Raw genomic sequence first — 20,632 nt, forward strand, 5'->3', positions numbered from 1 at the left:
TCATTTTTCAGAATCGTAGGATTTCTTTCTTTCATTTCTTGATGTAATTCTCCAGTCATCTAAAGTGTGGCTTCAAGCAGTCCTTTGTGCAACTAACAAAACTAGCTAAGTAACACTGTTTAATTAATTTCAGGACCGCCTCTTTTTCGTCATGGAATATGTAAATGGAGGAGACTTAATGTTTCAAATCCAGCGCTCTCGTAAATTTGATGAGCCTCGATCCCGCTTCTATGCAGCAGAGGTCACGTCAGCACTCATGTTTCTTCACCAACATGGCGTCATCTACAGGTACTTTCTTTGGTCAAAACTTAAGTGTTGAGGCTCTGGGCTGGTTTTGGCTGAAATCCTCTGTCTCTTAGCAACCAGTTTAGATTGGCTGTTTGTTCCAGTTTGCTTACATAGAACTTTTTTTGGCTGTTTATCATTGAGAATGTTAACATTTGAATAGCCTCGGCAACAGTGACCAGCTGTGTGTGCCAGTTTTGTATTATTGTCCAAATAAAGTGGGTTTGGAAAACCTTGGCACAATGCGACCCAGAGGTGACCTTCTGCGGATCAGTGCAATCTCTTCACTTTCCTCTCCATGCCACAGATTTCCTCTCAGTTTCTAACTCCCTGCCACTTCCTGAGTTTGTTTGTCCTAGTTGTCTCCACTCTGATACAACCAGGATGGTCATTTGCAATGCTTTACTTATGCCCCTTCCTCTTCTCTGGGGGAAGGCTTAGTCACCATCTGGAAGTGGCTTTTTGTAGGTGATTTTGATTTGCTTGCAAGTGCTCTGCATCTATTTGAACCTCTGCCCCCTCTCCCAATTTCTAATCTTCAGGACCCATGCGCACACACACACACATGCACAACAAGTGCATGTTGTTGCGGATAGGCTTTTGTTCTCAAAAGGAATCACTGTGAAAAATTTTATACTGGTGTTAATGTGTTATTTATTAAGTCCTTTATCTTGTCATTTCACCCTTCCTCTCTATTTATATTTGTTTTTAGCAGCCTGTCATTGCTTGTGATAAATTTGGACTTACACAAGCAGCATGCTTTACAGGTATTGGGATACAAGTATGTCTTGTCTACTAAAAATTCCACTAAAAACTGGGGTTTTATATTCTCTTTATATTTTCACCCTCACCATCAGTTTTGCTTTGGGGTAGTCATCTCAGGGACAGGCCGTCTCAGATTTCTTGAGAAGAAACATGAAGGTGAGGATGTGGAATTTGTCACATCCCTAGATTGATATTAAGGCTTTGAATTAAGTATTAGAAATTGAAATAAGTGAATTTTTAATGTTTGGTAACCATGATTGAGTGATAAACTATCAGAGGCCACTGTCTTTCCCACCAACTGGGATTCAAAAGGAAAATTCTCAGAGAAGGAACCTTCTTTCCAGATATGTAGCAAACACCAGGACCTTGCATCTTCTGAGGAAAATATATCTCTTGAAGGTGTTCTTTCAGTCAAGAATCCAGTTGCTTTTGCTAGCTACAACTCTTGATCTCCATCTTTATTACCACTGGTATTACGTTTACATACTGCATTGTACTTTTGGCCCTACCACTTTGCATAGGCTTGTTTTCAGGCGCTGAAGATCCAATATATTTCTTACCTTTGCTGCCCATTCACATTTCCTATTCATTGTCTGCATTTATTTCCAAAGCTATGTACTTGTACGTTTAGATAGTTGTAGGTGGCAACTTCAGAATTTATAAGTATCCACCATAAGGGAAACAGACAAGGTTGGTACTTTTAAAGGTGAAGGATTTTGAGGATTTGTTTCCACTTAAAGTCTTGAGCTTCTCCTTCTTTTCCTTTGTCTGTAACTTCTGCTGTGTGTTGGCTCCTAGCTGCATTGAATCACTTTGTGTGCCTGTGTTCTTTATATGACTTTTTTGTTGTCCAAATACTTCAGTCCCCAAAGAAATGTCATTCTGATGACACAATGCTTTGAAATTTAAACTTTGCAAGATACTCTTAACTTCTGATTCAGCAGCTGTGCTGACATGTCTTTGGCATGCCACAGTAAAACAATAAAATTGTAAGTGGCATGTTATAATGGAGGTATTATCAGAAGAGGCAAATTGAGGGAAATAATATGAGTTGTAGGATGAAAGCAGTAACTTTAAAAAGCAACAGGAATAGCAATAGGAACATTTTAAGTTATATTCTACTTTGACACAGGCTTTTGGACTCAATCATAGTTGTGAATAGAATAAACCTTTATTAGAATAAACCTTTATTAGAATAGAATAAACCAAACCAGGTTGGAAGAGACCTTCAAGATCATCGTGTACAACCCATCAACCAATCCAACCCACCCAAACAGCTAACCCATGGCACCAAGCAGCCATCAAGTCTCCTTCTGAACACCTTCAATGACGGCGACTCCACCACCTCCCCGGGCAACCCATTCCAATGGGCAATCACTCTTTCTGTATAGAACTTCTTCCTAACATCCAACCTGAACCTCCCCTGGTGCAGCCTGAGACTGTGTCCTCTTGTTCTGGTACTGGGTGCCTGGGAGAAGAGACCATCATCAGCCTGTCTACAACCTCCCTTCAGGTAGTTGTAGAGGGTGATAAGGTCACCCCTGAGTCTCCTCTTCTCCAGGCTAAGCAGCCCCAGCTCCCTCAGCCTCTCCTCATAGGGCTTGTGTTCCAAGTTCCTCACCAACTTTGTTGCTCTTCTCTGGACTCGTTCCAGCAAGTCAACCTCCTTCCTAAACTGAGGGGCCCAGAACTGGACACAGTACTCGAGGTGTGGCCTAACCAGTGCAGTGTACAGGGGCAGAATGACCTCCCTGCTCCTGCTGGCCACACTGTTCTTGATGCAGGCCAGGATGCCATTGGCCCTCTTGGCTGCCTGGGCACACTGCAGGCTCATGTTCAGCCTACCATTGACCAGCACCCCCAGGTCCCTCTCCACCTGGCTGCTCTCTAGCCACTCTGACCCCAGCCTGTAGCACTGCATGGGGTTGTTGTGGCCAATGTGCAGAACCCGGCATTTGGATGTGTTAAATCTCATGCCATTGGATTCTGCCCATCTGTCCAGCCTGTCGAGGTCTCTCTGCAGAGCCTCTCTACCCTCCAGCAGATCAACTCTTGCCCCCAGCTTGGTGTCGTCAGCAAATTTACTGATGATGGACTCAATGCCCTCATCCAGATCATCAATAAAGATGTTAAAGAGCACAGGGCCCAGCACTGATCCTTGGGGCACACCACTAGTGACTGGCTGCCAGCTGGATGTGGCACCATTCACCACCACTCTCTGGGCTCGGCCCTCCAGCCAGTTCCTAACCCATCGCAGTGTGCTCCCGTCCAAGCCATGGGCTGACAGCTTGGCCAGCAGTTTGCTATGGGGGATGGTGTCAAAGGCCTTGCTGAGGTCCAGGTAGACTACATCCACAGGCCTCCCCACATCCACCAGGCAGGTCACCTGATCATAGAAAGAGATCAGATTGGTCAGGCAGGACCTGCCCTTCCTAAATCCATGCTGGCTAGGCCTGATCCCTTGGCCATCCTGTAAGTGTTGTGTTATTGCACTCAGGATGACCTGTTCCATGATCTTGCCTGGCACTGAGGTCAGGCTGACAGGCCTGTAATTCCCTGGCTCATCCAACCGGCCCTTCTTATGGATGGGCACCACGTTGGCCAGCTTCCAGTCCTCTGGGACCTCTCCAGTGAGCCAGGACTGCTGGAAAATTATGGAGAGTGGCTTGGCCAGCTCATCTGCCAGCTCTCTCAGCACCCTAGGCTGAATCCCATCTGGTCCCATGGACTTGTGGGGATCCAAGCTGCTAAGGAGAGTTCCAACCACCGCCTCATGGAACATAGGGAAACTGTACAGCTCCCTGGCTCCTTCTGCTAGCTCTGCAGGCCAGCTGTCAGGAAGACGTTCTGCCCTTCTAGTAAAAATTGAGGCAAAGAAGGTGTTAAGTATCTCTGCCTTTTCCTTATCCTTGGTTACAATGTTCCCCTCCGTATCCACCAAGGAGTGGAGGTTTTCCTTCCCCTTCCTCTTACTATTAATGTATTTATAGAAGGACTTTTTGTTGTCCTTCACAGTAGAGGCCAGTTTAAGCGCCAAGTGTGCTTTTGCCTCCCTAATTCTCTTCCTACAAGACCTAGCAACATCCTTAAACATTCTGTGGGTTGCCTCCCCTCACTTCCAAAGGTGATACACCCTCTTTTTTTCCCTCAGTTCCATTAAAAGTTCATGAACCATCCAGGCTGGCCGTCTGCCCCGGCGGCTCATCTTCTGGCACGTTGGCACAGCCTGTCCCTGAGCCTTCAACAATTCTTCATTGAAGTAGGTCCAGCTCTCCTGGACCCCTTTGTTTTTAAGGGCTTTATCCCAAGGAACCCTCTGAATTAGTTCCTTGAGTAACCCAAAGTCTGCCCTCCGGAAGTCCAGAGTGGAGGTCTTCTTGCCGCCCCTCTTGGCTTGACCAAAAACCGAGAATTCAATTATCTCGTGGTCACTGGACCCCAAACACCCTCCAACCACCACATCGCCCACCAGTCCTTCCCTGTTGGTGAAGAAGTGTCAATAAAAGTGACTTGTTTTCTCAACAAGGGAATTCTCAACAATTCATGAAATGCATATCCCAGTTATTCTATAAAATGCAAGTAGAAGGAAGAAGTTAGAGATTATCTTTAAGGAATTAATTGTAAGAAAATGTCAGAATCCATTCCTAGTGTGCCAGGCCCAGAGAGAATTCATTTGTTGATGACAAGTATATGTTAGAATAGTTGTCTTGCACAGAACAGTTTCAGCCTGATTTTTCTGTACCTCACTGCATCATTTATTGCCATGGGTCATTCCTTTATCTCTCCAAAGCTCCTATTAGCTGACAAACAAGGAAAGAAAAGGGAAGGAGTTGAAGGGGGAGGAGGAGAAGAGAAGAGAAAGAGAAAAGAAAACCTATGCTCCTGAATAACTACCAGACATAGCTGCTTAACATGCCTTCACATAGTTTAATAAAGAATACTTGTCTTCTGTGTAATTATATCTCTAGAAAAAACACTGTGGTGTGAAATTAATGGTTATTCTCCAAAGTGGGAAATGCTGCTTGTGTGGGCAATGCTTCACAAGGAAAGTAGAGAATCTATAAATAAACTAAGATGTTTGATGGAAATGCAGGTTTCAAAATAGCTGCTATAGCTTCTGATCTTTTTTCAGCTATGTATGTGGAAGTATTTGTTTGGAGCTAAACAAAGTTATATTTTTGGAAGTAAATAACTAGCTTTAGCTCATGCTTTGGCTTGTTGGTTAGATTTTTAGAAAGTGTTATGGTGATGCTAAATGATCATCTTTTATAATAACTAGTGTGTCCTCATTTCCCCTGAAGCTGAAAGATAAAAACTAGCTCCCTGTTTGGCAATAGAAATTATTCTGTAAGTTCACATCTTTGCAGCTGGCCTAGCAGTTGTTCCCACTCTTATCCAATTATCTGTGTGTTCACTGGAATTATATGCCTTCGTTTTGTTTATCAAGTTTGTATTGGTAATAAAGATGAACCTCACAATTTTTGTATAAAAGATACTGCTGTTACTAAATGCATCTTTTATGATAGATAAACTTTAGAATCATTTCCAGTGTGGCATTTTTAAGGGTATAATGTTATTGTTGTTGTGTCAAAAACACTTCAACAACTTCATAAAAATATTTGCATTATCCTTGCCACCTTGTGACCGTTTGAGGCTGTTCCCTTAAGAAAGGGAATATTGTGGTTGGATGTTTGTAAACGAAAGACGGATCTAAACTAATTTCATTGGTAGACTGGGAGGAAGCACCTTTTGAACTGGGAGCACAGCAGAGAATCCTGGACATTCCTGCACTTTTCCTCAGTCTTGCTTTTCTCCCTTTGCGGCTCGCAGCTTCTGGGCTTTCAGCCAGGCTTGACCTTGAAACTGATAAACTGCAAGGCCTGTATTAACCGCTTTCCAATTAACACTTAACTGCTTTTAATATTTTTTTTTTTTTCTCTTTTTCTCTCTTTCTAACCCTCTCTGGGGAAAGGGGGAGAGAAGGGGGAGCAGAGGTGGGGAACCCCCTCAGCAGAGGGGGGAACTCTCATTTCTGTGCTACTTTGTTGTTTATTTCTGTATATATTGTAAATACTGTAAATTCTGTATATATTTCCCTGCATTTCCCTAAACTGCTTTGTAAATATACAGCACCCACTGCTTTGCTAATTCAGCTGTGAGGTTTTTTTTTTCTTTCCCTTCAATTTTCTTCCATCTACTCACACGGGGGAGGAAGAGCCTGGCCTTTCCCCCAACCCTACGACACACCTTCTCTCTCATCTGGCACTCAGTTATTCAGGCACATGTCAAGCTGAGGCCTGATAATACAAGTACAGTCAATCAGACACTGGTTTCTGGCAGTCGTTGTTTGTGCTGTGCAATTGCACCACTTTGAAAAAATGTTTCCAAGATTCAGGAATTAAGGGCTAGACTATGAGTCTCACTTTGCTTGTGAGCTGAGTTTGAACATGTTGATGAAAGGTTGTGGACTATGCTCACTGTCACCTGTCCCTGGAGTCTGGTATATTTAAGCCCAGTCATCATCAGCTTACTATCTATTTTCATGTGGGGAAAATGCAAACTGGGTGTTAAGAAACTGCCGGTTCCATACTCCCATCTTGTGCTGACTTTCAACATTCCTGTGCACTTTCTGCAGATGTATGTAGATGATACATGTTCTTGTTTAACCTGCAGTTTGTGGGCTGAGCACAGGGGGAACTGGGTGGATGTTTCTGGCTTTCATTTTACAAGTTCAAATGAGGTGACACAGATGGCCCACTCTCTCCCAAAATGCATACACAGAACTATTTTTTTCCCCAGACACAGACAACAGCACTAGAATGGTGTACCACTTCATTAATGTAAGTGTTGGTGGTCCCAGTTCGTATTTGATTTAGGGAATAACTGTATGAGCGATGAACCTTGTTGCAGTGGAGACCTGAAAGGCCAGTAGTTGCATGTTGTGTGATCTCTGACATGCTCCAAGGTTATTCAAGTGGCTAAATGGACTACTGTCTCTGAAATACAAAAGATGGAAACTGAATGTACACAATTTCAGTTCACCCGAGAGGTTGAAAAATGGGAAAGTGGGAAATTTGTGTCACCTGCTTTGGGTTAACTTCCTCTTTGTTGCCTTCAAATCACATAACACCTGGTCACGGAGGGCGTCCTCATTAGTAACTGTGAGTTCCTCAGCAATACGAAGCAATAATCCAGCCTGTAGCTTGCTGCACACTCTGTAATTAGTATGTTGGGTGTGATGAAGGATATACTAACAATGAGTTGAGGAGAATGCAAATACAAATATACTGGTGCCAATCCTAGAATACCTCCAGGCTTTTCTCCATACACAATACCCTGAAAACTTGTTTGAACACTAATTGAATTTTTTCCATGAATGGTCAGTTTTACTGGCACTCCCATTTTTCATGGCAACACACAGCAGTGTTTCAGAAAGAAGAGCTACCTAAAATTGAAAGTATTTTCATTAGTGTGTTTTTATGTGAAATAGGAATATTTAGAGAGTCTGACTTTACTGGTGGTTGTATGATTCAGTGCAGACTTGGCACAATAATGATGAGTTATATTTATGCTGATGAAAATGTTTCATGGTCAGTGGTTAACACATTAAAAGTCATCTTTGTCCCACGTTCCTGTGTTATTTCTGAGTGGCAGCAGCCAAATAAAATTCACCTTCCCCCCCCCCGCCATCCTTTTTTTTTAAATACAAAACTAGACACAAAGCATTTTTTGTTGAATTTGGGGTAAGCATGTAAAAGTCATCCTATTGCATCTCTGAACAGTTTAAAATCAAGTTGTTGTTTGAGATCTTGTCCAAGAAGGAGAGAAAGAAAGACCTTATACCCTCATATAACATATCCAGATATAAGCACAGGAGCATTCTGAATTCAAGCCCGTAAACTGCCCATTGCAGGAGTCTGCTACACAGAAGCTACAGTTTGCCTTCTGGTGCAAGCAACAAACTATTTCCATCACTGTTGGTAAATTCAGGAAGCAAGGAATGAATTGTGCTGCAAATGTGTGTCTTGAGTTCCAGTGTCTCTGTGAACTGCTGCACAAGCCACACCACCTGACCAGTGCTCCTAGCTGGCTTTGCATCCCAGGCTACATCCATACTCTACTCTGCCTGGTCTGGTGTCTGAAACTGAACATGAGCTCCAACAGGATTTTAGTTGGTGGCCTCCTGACATCTTTGCACTTTTTTTGCGGGATCTAGGCAGGCCAGCAGTCATGAAATGCATAAATAAGCAGGATGTCTTCCCCGCAGGAAAAGGCAGTGGGCTGGGGCGGAGAGGAGTGAAGCTGAGGGAGATGAGAAGCAGGAAGGAGTGTTGGTTCCCAGGCTTCTGGCATTTGGACAGAGGGAGTCCACCCTGCCATCTGCCCAGTTTATGTATTGTGCTAAAGGCTGCTGTGCTAAAGGAGAACCTTTGACAAGGTTTCCAGCTGTGGAAGGATGAGTAAGGGCTGTGGGAATAGGATATGAACCACGCAGTCTTTGCCAGCAGTAGAATGCTTTTTAAATTTCTCCAGGGTTTGGAACATAAGAAAGTCCTTAGTTGTCTCTTGTGTGGGAGTTGGGTGCACAGAAGAGCCATGCTGGGCAGTTAATATTTAGAGGGATAGACCAGCACCATTGACCTCACCTGGGGAATGACAAGGTACTTCCAAGGGAAGTTCCCGGTAGCAAGGTCAGCATTATTTTTTTGTTTCATGTTTATTCGGTGAAAGCTTTTCTTTTTAATGACAGTTTGTATAGTGGTGTATTGTGTAAATAAAGCTATGACCTTTACCTTCTGATAACAGTATAGGAGTGAGTTAATGTTAAATGAGAGAGGGCAGGGAGTGGGAATCTGCCTGGGTTAATGCCAATTTTACATTCCTGTGAGGGCAGCCGTGTTCTGATACTCTCAGTAGAAAGGGCAACAGCTCTTCTCAACAGATACTAGCAATGGTATGTTACAGAGCATATTTGCACTTAATTCTGGGTGAATGTCAGTGATTTCAGATGAAATGTGTGTTATCTTTCTGCATTTGATAAGTAGATTTTAACTGAGAAACATACACAAAAGAAAGATTCAGTGGAGCTACAGCACATATAAAACTGAAATGCACTGACACAAGATAATCCCTGTTATTTTGCCTAAAATACTGAGGCACATCTTAGTTTCTACAGAAACAGACACACCAGTTCCAAACAATGCTAAAAATACTAAACAACCTTAAAGAAAAATCTGACTGATAAAATTCAGTAAAGATATTTGCATACAATTTTTCCCATCTTTTGTTCGGACCCTTGTTACTTTTGTCTCAAGGTTTGCATTTATTATCTTTGCCTCCTCTTCCCTTCTTCCTTTTATCCACCTCCTTGTTACAGAAGAACTTATCACTTAGTCTCCAGCAAACATTTCTGTATGAAGATCATATTCATAGGCTGTATTCATAGGCTGATTTCGATTCAGTGAGACTATTCATATGCATGATGTGTGCAACTTCCTGGATGATTTGGGACCTTGACTTTTCAGTCTGAAAATATGTTTATTTTAAAATAGAAAATCATAATGTTTGAGAATGCACTGTTAGTAAAAGCCATATGTTACTTTGCTTACCATTGCAAAAAGCTGTGGGCAATGAAAATTTAGCCAATCTGAAAGCTGAAACTTTTAAAAACTTCACAAATGCCTATTTAGGTGACAACTTGTATCTAAATATAAGAACATAAATAATATTGGTCACTAAAATGGCCTAATAAACTAAAACAGATAAAATAGAGCCAGTAGGAACACCAGCATTTTGGGGAGTACATCAAGTCTCTCCTGTTACCAGAGCAACATCACAAAGACTTTGGACAGTGTTGATGCAGTCTAACCAGGGTAATGAGAAAGTGATACAAAATGGATCAGGTGGCCATGACTGTGGTGAAAATGAGCAGAACACTGGGAGGGTAACAAGGCCAGAGCAGAAATGAGTCACTTAGCTTACCTTCTCATGTCAGAAATAATGCCTGCCCATCTCCTTGGCTGCCAGCAATTCACAGAGTCCAAACAAGCAGCTGCCCAGACCAGCCCAGACCACATACACTGCCTTCATCATTTCAGCAGCACTGAGTACATGTGGAAGAGGCAGATAGGGAGCAGGGCTAAGGAGGAGTGCCAGTAAGGCCAAGGCCAGCTTTCACTGATATTTGAGCTTGTGTAGTTTCTTCCACTCTGGACTTCCAGAGGGCGGACTTCAGGCTACTCAAGGAACTAATTTAGAGGGTTCCTTGGGATAAAGCCCCTAAAAACAAAGGGGTCCAGGAGAGCAGGGCCTACTTCAAGGAAGAATTGTTGAAGGTGCAGGGACAGGCTGTGCCAATGTGCCAGAAGATGAGCCACCAGGGCAGACGGCCAGACTGGATGGGCAATGAACTTCTAAAAGAACTAAGGGAAAAAAAGAGGGTGTATCATCTTTGGAAGAAAGGTGAGGCAACCCATGAAAAATTTAAGGATGTTGCTAGGTCTTGTAGGAAGAAAATTAGGGAGGCAAAAGCACATTTGGAGCTTAGACAGGCCTCTGCTGTGAAGGACAACAAAAAGTCCTTCTATAAATACATTAGTATCACAGTATAACTAAGGTTGGAAGACACCTCAAGGATCATCGAGTCCAACCTATCAACACAGACCCTATGACTAGACCATGGCACCAAGTGCCACGTCCAATCCCCTCTTGAACGCCTCCAGGGACGGTGACTCCACCACCTCCCTGGGCAGCACATTCCAATGATGAATGACTCGCTTGGTGAAGAACTTTCTCCTCACCTCGAGTCTAAACCTCCCCTGGCGCAGCTTGAAACTGTGTCCTCTTGTAATGGTGCTGGTTGCCTGGGAGAAGAGACCAACCCCTTCCCCGCCACAACCACCCCTCAGGTAGTTGTAGAGGGCAATGAGGTCACCCCTGAGCCTCCTCTTCTCCAGGTTAAACAATCCCAGCTCCCTCAGCCTCTCCTCATAGGCCTTGTGCTCAAGGCCTCTCACCATCCTTGTTGCCCTTCTCTCGACACTTTCAAGTGTCTCGATGTCCTTCTTAAACTGAGGGGCCCAGAACTGGACACAGTACTCAAGGTGCGACCTAACCAATGCAGAGTACAGGGGCACAATGACTTCCCTGCTCCTGCTGGCCACAATAGCAAGAGGAAGGGCAAGGACAACCTCCACTCCTTGGTGGACACAGGGGGGAACATTGTAACAAAGGATGAGGAAAAGGCAGAGATATTTAACACCTTCTTTGCCTCAATTTTTACTAGCAGGACAGAATGTCTTCCAGAGAGCTGGCCTGCAGAGCTGGCAGAAGGAGCCAGGGAGCAGCATAGTTTTCCTCTGTTCCAGAATGGGGTAGTTGGTTTTCTGCTCAGCCACTTGCATCCCCACAAGTCCGTGGGACTAGATGGGATCCATCCTAGGGTGCTGAGAGAGCTGTCAGATGAGCTGGCCAAACCACTCTCCATCATTTTTCAGCAGTCCTGGCTCACTGGAGAGGTCCCAGAGGACTGGAAGCTGGCCACCGTGGTGCCCATCCACAAGAAGGGCCAGTTGGATGAGCCAGGGAATTATAGGAAATGTCAGCCTGATCTCAGTGCCAGGCAAGATTATGGAACAGGTAATCCTGAGTGCAGTCACACAGCACTTCCAGGATGGCCAAGGGATCAGGCCCAGCCAGCATGGATTTAGGAAAGGCAGGTCCTGCCTGACCAACCTGATCTCCCTCTATGATCAGGTGACCTGCCTGGTGGATGTAGGGCAGGCTTTGGATGTAGTCTACCTGGACCTCAGCAAGGCCTTTGACACCGTCCCCCACAGCAAACTGCTGGCCAAGCTGTCAGCCCGTGGCTTGGATGGGAGCACAATGCAATGGGTTAGGAACTGGCTGGAGGGCCGAGCCCAGAGAGTGGTGGTGAATGGTGCCACATCCAGCTGGCAGCCAGTCACTAGTGGTGTGCCCCAGGGATCAGTGCTGGGTCCTGTGCTCTTTAACATCTTTATTGATGATCTGGATGAGGGCATTGAGTTCATCATCAGTAAATTTGCTGATGACACCAAACTGGGGGCAGGAGTTGATCTGCTGGAGGGTAGAGAGGCTCTGCAGAGGGACCTTGCCAGGCTGGACAGATGGTCAGAATCCAACGGCACGAGATTTAGCACATCGAAGTGCCGGGTTCTGCACATCAGCCACAACAACCCTATGCTGTGCTACAGGCTAGGGTCAGAGTGGCTGGAGAGCAGCCAAGTAGAGAGGGACCTGGGGGTGCTGGTTAAGGGTAGGCTGAACATGAGCCTGCAGTGTGCCCAGGCTGCCAAGAGGGCCAATGGCATCCTGTCCTGCATCAGGAACAGTATGGCCAGCAGGAGCAGGGAGGTCATTCTGCCCCTGTACGCTGCACTGGTTAGGCCACACCTCGAGTCCTGTGTCCAGTTCTGGGCCCCTCAGTTTAGGAAGGATGTTGACTTGCTGGAGCATGTCCAGAGAAGGGCAACAAAGTTGGTGAGGAACTTGGAACACAAGCCCTATGAGGAGAGGCTGAGGGAGCTGGGGCTGCTTAGCCTGGAGAAGAGGAGACTCGGGGGTGACCTTATTGCTGTCTACAACTACCTGAAGGGGGATTGTAGACAAGCAGAGGTTGGTCTCTTCTCCCAGGCAACCAGCACCAGAACAAGAGGACACAGTCTCAGGCTGTGCCAGGGGAGGTTCAGGCTGGAGGTCAGGAGGAAGTTTTACACAGAGAGAGTGATTGCCCATTGGAATGGGCTGCCCGGGGAGGTGGTGGAGTCACCATCGCTGGAGGTGTTCAGAAGGAGACATGACAGGGTGCTTGTTTGCATGGTTTAGTTGGTTGGGTGGTGTTGGATGATAGGTTGGATGCAATGATCTTGAAGGTCTCTTCCAACCTGGTCTATTCTATTCTATTTTATTCTATTCTATTCTATTCTATTCTATTCTATTCTATTCTATTCTATTCTATTCTATTCTATTCTATCCTATCCTATCCTATCCTATCCTATCCTATCCTATCCTATCCTATCCTATCCTATCCTATCCTATTCTAATTCACTGTGGTTCACCCAGGGATGGATTACACCAGGGAGAGACACTTTTCTGTCATGACTAAATTGAATGCTGACCCCCTTAAGACCGCTTATGTTGGGAGGTATAATGTTTTCCGTTCAAAAAAATTCCTGTGGCACCATCCAGTTTCGGAGAAGCCCCACCACTTCTTACAATGTACACATTTCATATGGGTCTTCACTTCTTGATGCCTGCATCTAGAATTTGTTTTCAGTAGTCAGTCTTGCAAAACAGGAGAGAAATTAAAAATAAAGGACATAGGCCAGAATAGTGCTAGTCCTTACGTAGATATGTTTTTTCCTCCAGACTTTCATTTCTTTCTGCTGATGTATGAAAGTCATAGAAAATACCATACTTCAAAGAAGCATGTCAAATGCAAATAGTACATACGGTTGTGTACCTTTTCCTTTTTTTTTTTTTTTCCCCCATGTAGATAAGACAGTGGCAGTTGTAAAAGTTGTTTCACAAGGAGTTCTAGTTTTAGGGTATGTGACTGTCCTTTCAAGAGAAGGGAAGGATGGGATGGCTTCAACAGTAGACAGCCAATACAGCAGCTGTTATGGGTGCACTTGGGTGTGAAACTGAATAATACAGAGGCAGGGCCCTAAAGAAAATAACCAAAGACAGCTTGGTCACTAATGACATGAACTGAGGAACTTAATGTGGTCAAACCATGAAATATTAAGGGTAAAATTAAGTAGTAACAAATAGACATTATAGTACTTCACCAGGTATTTACTTGATTTATTTTAGAGTTTCCAAGGGAGATCCTATGGTCCGTCAACACCCATTTTAAAAAATGCTTAAATGTATTCTATCAAACAAATAATGAGTCAGATGGAATTTCTATGCTCAACTAAGTTGATAATGGATAGGTGAAAGCTTCCTAATATCAATAAATCTGAAACAGCAAAGGAAAAAATAATATGCACTTAAGAAACTTCCTGAGTACATATTTGCCTAAACTAGAGATAGTTTGGTGACAAATATGGTGTAAGTAGTTACCTCGACAGCCTTTTCTTCCCTGCTCAACTATTGGTGCTCTTAGTTTGGCCAAGATCATTGTCTGTATAAACCAAATCCTAGACAAATTTAGGTTAAGATCCCTAATTCCTGCCACAGAAAATAGAAGAAAAATTTCACACCTTGTTTAATATGATCTCTTGAATAAGCAGTCAAGCACATTTATGTTTGTCTATTTACAGTGTTGGGTAGAAAGAGGAAGGGATGATGCCTGGGGCAGGATAGACAGTAAAGGGTTGAGCTGTCCCATTGCTAAGGGGTACTTCATCTCATCATTTAAAGTCTCATTCTGGGTTGAGAATCATACTGTATTATTCCTTAATATTTCTTTTGCTGTACTATTAAGTCTTAAGACAACACTACAAATTGCTAGAGACTCTAAACTAATATCCATGCTTGTTTGGAAGCTGGGTAACATTGAGTTTAATGTGTCATATACACATCTTTGGGATATAGCATGACTTCTGTAACTGGTAATCTTTTTTCAGAGATTCGTTTCTCATTGGAATTCAAAATGTGATAATACATAAAAACTGTATGTCATGAGTGTGATTATGATGTGATGCTAGCTAGGCTACTCTCCATCATTTTCCTCCAGTCCTGGCTCACCGGTGAGGTCCCAGATGACTGGAAACTGGCCAAAGTGGTCCCCATCCACAAGAAGGGTCGGATGGAGGAACCTGGAAACTACAGACCGGTCAGCCTGACCTCAGTGCCAGGGAAAGTGATGGAGCAGATTATCCTGGCGGCAATAACTGCGCATCTGAAGGATGGCCAAGGGCTCAGGTCCAGCCAACATGGATTTAGGAAGGGCAGATCCTGCCTCTCCAACCTGATCTCTTTCTATGATCAGGTGACCTGTCTGGTGGATGTGGGGAGGCCTGTGGATGTGGTCTACCTGGACTTCAGCAAGGCCTTTGACACCGTCCCCCACAGCAAACTGCTGACTAAGCTGTCAGCCCGTGGATTGGACCATTACACTCTGTGCTGGGTTAGGAACTGGCTGGAGGGCCGGGCCCAGAGAGTGGTAGTGAACGGTGCCACATCCAGCTGGCGGCCAGTCACCAGTGGTGTCCCCCAGGGATCAGTGCTGGGCCCCATCCTCTTTAACATATTCATCGATGATCTGGATGAAGGGGTAGAGTCAGTCATCAGCAAGTTTGCAGATGACACAAAGTTAGGGGCAGATGTTAGTCAGTTAGAGGGTAGAAAGGCTCTGCAGAGGGACCTCGACCGACTGGACAGATGGGCAGAGTCCAATGGGATGGCATTCAACAATTCCAAGTGCCGAGTGCTGCACTTTGGCTACGGCAATCCCATGCAGAGCTACAGGCTGGGGTCAGAGTGGCTGGAGAGCTCCCAAACAGAGAGGGACCTGGGGGTGCTGATCGACAGCCACCTGAATATGAGCCAGCAGTGTGCCCAGGTGGCCAGGAGGGCCAATAGCATCCTGGCCTGCATTAGGAATAGTGTGGCCAGCAGGAGCAGGGAGGTCATAGTGCCCCTGTACTCTGCTTTGGTTAGGCTGCACCTTGAGTCCTGTGTTCAGTTCTGGGCCCCTCAGTATAAGAAGGACATCGAAACACTTGAGCGTGTCGAGAGAAGGGCAACAAGGCTGGTGAGAGGCCTTGAGCACAAGGCCTATGAGGAGAGGCTGAGGGAGCTGGGATTGTTTAGCCTGGAGAAGAGGAGGCTCAGGGGTGACCTCATTGCCCTCTACAACTACCTGAAGGGTGGTTGTAGCCAGGAAGGGGTTGGCCTCTTCTCCCAGGCAACCAGCACCAGAACAGGAGGACACAGTCTCAAGCTGTGCCAGGGGAGGTTCAGACTCGAGGTGAGGAGGAAGTTCTTCACCGAGCGAGTAATTCATCATTGGAACGGGTTGCCCAGGGAGGTGGTTGAGTCATCGACCCTGGAGGCGTTCAAGGGGAGATTGGACGTGGCACTTGGTGCCATGGTCTAGTCATGGGGTCTGTGTTGATAGGTTGGACTCAATGATCCTCGAGATCCTTTCCAACCTAAGTGATACTGTGATACTGTGATGACGTGGAGGCTACTATCTGATGTGTAAGAGATTCAATCCTTTAAAATTATTATTGTCATTCACACAAGAAGGCAAAGCCATTTTACAGCGTGCTCAGTTTAAGGCTGTCAGAGGGATGCAAAGAGACATTACTGAACATTATAATTTAATGAAACTTCATGTAAAATAGTTCTTCTGTAAGCTATATAATTATATTTCTTCCTAGTCTTTGCTCATACACCTCTCTGGGAGTTTTGTAGCATAATTTTTGATCTTGGCAGAGCCTAGGATCTGGTTAGCAGGTATCTGAAGAGAGACCTAGTTGCTGGGGAAACGGAAGTTGCAAAGATAATTCCCCAGGGTCAATATATATATATATATATATTATTTTTTTTTTCATGTTTTAGCCTCCAAAATCTTGTATTCAGAACTGCCTCTCTCATTTGGCCTGGTCTGTTAGACTCTTCCCAGTAGCCTTTGTCTTCACAGAGAGGCTGAAAGTAAATTGGTACTGATAACCTTGATGTTGGCAAAAGTGGATACACTATAAATTTCCTAAGTCGTGCCACATTTTACTTCATGTGGCTAACTCATGAGACATCTTTCCATTGCATTTATATTTATATTTATTAAAAATAACTAAGTGTCTTGTATAAGTAGATTTTAAGTGATGGTATTATACATTGTCACCACATCTGAAGTAGCATTCCCAAGCACGTGTTTCCTGGAGGAGATGGGAAGGCTGCAGGAGCTACATTTGAAAGTAGCAGTTTCAGCTGGAGCTGAAACTTCCTGCACAAGAAAAGTTTCTGTAGGAATGTTTGTGTAGCTTTCTGGTGGAGCTTGGGTGCAAAAGTAACTTGCTTTTGCTACATAATATTAAAACAGTGTCTTGTAAAATGTAGCTCTTTGTATTAGCTTACATACCCCTAATTAATTACATATTGAAGCAGGATTTAGAATTGGAACCATTAGTGCAAAGCACAAGCTTCCATGGCAGCAGGAGTTTGTTATCTGTGTAGACCAAGAAGGGCAAGAAACTCCACAATTTTTTTTCAGGCATTTTCTGTGTACTCCACAGGCATATAATAAAGAATCTTCTTAGTTGTGACAGAATCCCTCCACTGCAATAATCTTTGATGAAACATAATGGAAAATTGTTAAATCCACAGAATTTTGAAAGAGAGAAATTTATCTGTGTAACCTTTTGCAAGATTAAAAAAGCAAAATAGATTTAACTCATTGTTTTTACAGGAGTTTTTGCAGAAATCTGTTAAACTGCTGTTGACAGCTGCTGGTTTGATCCTTGATAAGTACAGTAGCGTTAGAAAAGGTTTTAAATTAAGAGCCTACATACCCTCCCCAAGGTCAGACCACAGGATTATGTAAAGAGATGTTTAGGCATGTCAACTATCAAAAATCAAAAATTACTAAAAATCTTTCTTCTAGTGATTCCATATAAGTAAACATTTTACTGGGAGCAACATTGTTACTGATTTACATAGTTTCTTTTATGCTACATGATTTATTTAGTCCATTCTGCATAATACTACATGCACCACTCTGTGGAAAGGTTTCCACAAAAAGACCCTAGAGGTTGAACTGACACCAAAGTGAGGTGGAAAAAAATCAGTGTCTGTACAAAAGTTCACTGCAGAGTTCCTTTATGACTAAGAAAGCATTTTTATCCATGCAAACATGATATGGCGCTTTAACAGGAGTCTGCTCACTGCTTGGAGCTGTGTTTGTTCCCTGCTAAGACACCCCTGGGATCACAGGGAAGGGAATTCTGATAAATTTGTTTGTTGTATGTAAAAACCTTTGGCAACCCTTCTCGTTTATGCTTTTTGGGCATAGTGAACTGCAGAGGCAATGGCTAGTACAGAAAAGGCCCTGAAGTGTTAGTGCATTAGTGACTTACTCAGCATATGCTCCCAGTCACCTGTATTTGGCCATTTAGTTGTATGCCCCATGTTGTGGTTGCCAGACTAATTTATTTTTTTCCCCAAACTTATTCTTTACAAGTTTTCAGACTGTGTAGAGTTTGCTTAGAGGAATAAAAGGAAAATAAGACCAATTCAAGTAATAAAGTATGTTCTCTGTATTGCCATATTGTTTCAGTTTTCCCCTGAATCTAATGATGGTTAGGTTTGCTCCTAGTAGAGGCACAAAATAAACATTATTGAGGATATAAGAGATACGTTCTACCTTTTACAAGTAGATTGTAATATTTTAAGAGATCTTAATCTTCACAGTCTTCATCAGTCAGTATGTTGAAGATCTGATCCCTTGGCTGGAAAATGTGAATTGATGTGTGTAACAGTACTTTTATTTTGCTAAACAACCTCAGTTGAATTAAAAGGAAAACCTTTACTAAAGTTTTGAGGTAGAAAGGGGGAGGGGGCAAGGGAGAGCAGCACTTTAGGTGAGCTTGAGAGGTTATTTGCTACAGCTGAATCTCCTCTCCTGTGTTCAGTAAGTAGATAGTAAGGTTGTCTGATGAGTTGGCTTTTGATCTTATTTCAGTGTTCAGGTAGACTGGCCGTCTTCTTTGTGTAAACAGAGCTGTACCAGAGAACATAGTTTTCCTACTAGCTGCTGGGAATCATGGCATGCGTTTCCCTTCTTCATCCAGTCAACAATATGCTTGGAACTGTCAACATTTGTGTTAACAAGTGAAGTAATATCGTTTGACATCCATGGAATAGAAAAGGGCTTTTTCTCTTGAAAAAAGAATAGGGTCAGAGCACAGGACAGACGTGCTATACACCTTAAAATATTCTATATTCAGTGTGACAGCAGAATGACACATACAGCATTGGCTCAGATTAGCCTGTGCTGTTGTAACTTTGCCTTTTGTTTAGTAGTCATTTAAAAACTCACACTTGATCTTAATAGGCAACATGAAATGACAGAATTCCAACTGAGGGCAGCTTTTGACTCAGTGTTGTGATTGTGAGTGAAAACTTGTCTGCGCTACTGGACTTACTTTATACTAAGTTAATGCTGGTATTGTTACACAGCATGAGGTCAACTGACCTTTAGGCTAGGGGAAGTGTAAGGCTAACAAGTTAGTGCCATTGAAAACAACTATCTAAATTGTAAATTCATACTGACCTGGTTTATGCATCTATGATTTAAGGAAGAAATGTGGAGATGTGGGAAATCCAGGGCTAAACATCTGAAAGAGTGAGAATAGAGTAGTCAATTCTGGTTGATTAAAGATAGTCCGATCTTGTTTCTCTCTGTTGTCTTGACCTTACTAAAGTTCACTAAGTATGTAATGGAAAAAACAACTGGTTTGATAGCAAATACAGGAAATGCCTTCAATCATGGCTGATTACAGTAGCAGCTTTTCTTCTGTTGTTTTTATTTTTTTAGAATACCATTTCTATGTGCCTGAAACAATGTGGAATAATAATGCTTTGGAGCCTTTTATTTGGTATGTCCAAGCAGAGAATTAAATGTCTGGCTTTTTGATAGATATGCCTGTTGGGAATTTTTGCAGTCAGGAGAGTGCCATATGACATAAGTGAGAAAAATTAAGAATTATGACAGGGCATCACTTCAAAGCCTAGCAAAATGTGTGTGTGTGTGTGTGTGTGTGTGTGTGTGGTAATTCCACCATGAATAACACAACAATTGAAAGCAGGTCTTTTTAAAAAATCTGCCTTTGTTTGGCTTTCTTCTGCAAAAATGGAAGTGTTACAACTAATACGAATGAAATATCTAGCTGGGAGACAGGAAGGTGGGAAGCAGCTTATACTGAATATACACAGAGGCTCAGATTCATCTCACCTAGCTTTAGGAATGCAACAACGCTTCCAAGTCAGGATCCTACTTGTCCTGGAGTGCATTTACAGATGGTAGAGAAAGCTTCTTCAGGGAGCTGTGCAGCCCACATGTTCCATGAATCGTCCATTTGGAGATATCTGCAAAGATCACCATGGGGAAAGCCTCAGGCAAACTGTGGTACCTCATTTAAACCCTGATGTCTGGTGGGGTAAACATGGGACAGGATCCTAGAAAATACAGGAAAGAAAATTACCATAAAACTAGAGTAAAATATTTCAGTGCTCTAGCTATTTTCATGTTTAAGATACAGTTTTAAAATGGGTTGAATTGTGATTGATGATGTTATATCCTTTTATTCTATCTTTCCTGTTATCTAGATAAGGCACTAATATATCCTAATTGTGGGTTATTAAGAGTTATAGAGATTCATTGCTAAGATAGCTGAATGAGAACTGGTAGAGAAATCCAAGATGCTACTTGGGTAGATGTGTTTGTTGACTGTATGTTTTTCTACTCTGTGTAAGGAAACTTCACTCAAAAATAGGAAAGAGAAGAAAGAATTGCAGTCTCTTTGGTTAGGCACAGAAACTGCATACCCAAAACCCAATTATTCTTTTCTTTGTGTTTGCATAATGTGTA

At 43.3% G+C, this 20,632-nt stretch overlaps 1 protein-coding gene across 1 annotated transcript in view; it reads left to right on the plus strand.

The window, feature by feature from the left end:
• Window positions 1–20,632, plus strand: part of PRKCE (protein kinase C epsilon) — a 350,754-nt gene that overhangs the window by 287,963 nt on the left and 42,159 nt on the right. The window contains exon 11 of the mRNA XM_068158885.1: window positions 134–288. Within this exon, the coding sequence (XP_068014986.1) occupies window positions 134–288 (155 nt within the window). The remainder of the gene's footprint in view (window positions 1–133; window positions 289–20,632) is intronic.

This window comes from Melanerpes formicivorus, unplaced genomic scaffold (genome assembly GCF_026170545.1).
Source record: "Melanerpes formicivorus ecotype bairdi unplaced genomic scaffold, bMelFor1.0.p_v2 SCAF_43, whole genome shotgun sequence".
Taxonomy (NCBI): domain Eukaryota; kingdom Metazoa; phylum Chordata; class Aves; order Piciformes; family Picidae; genus Melanerpes; species Melanerpes formicivorus.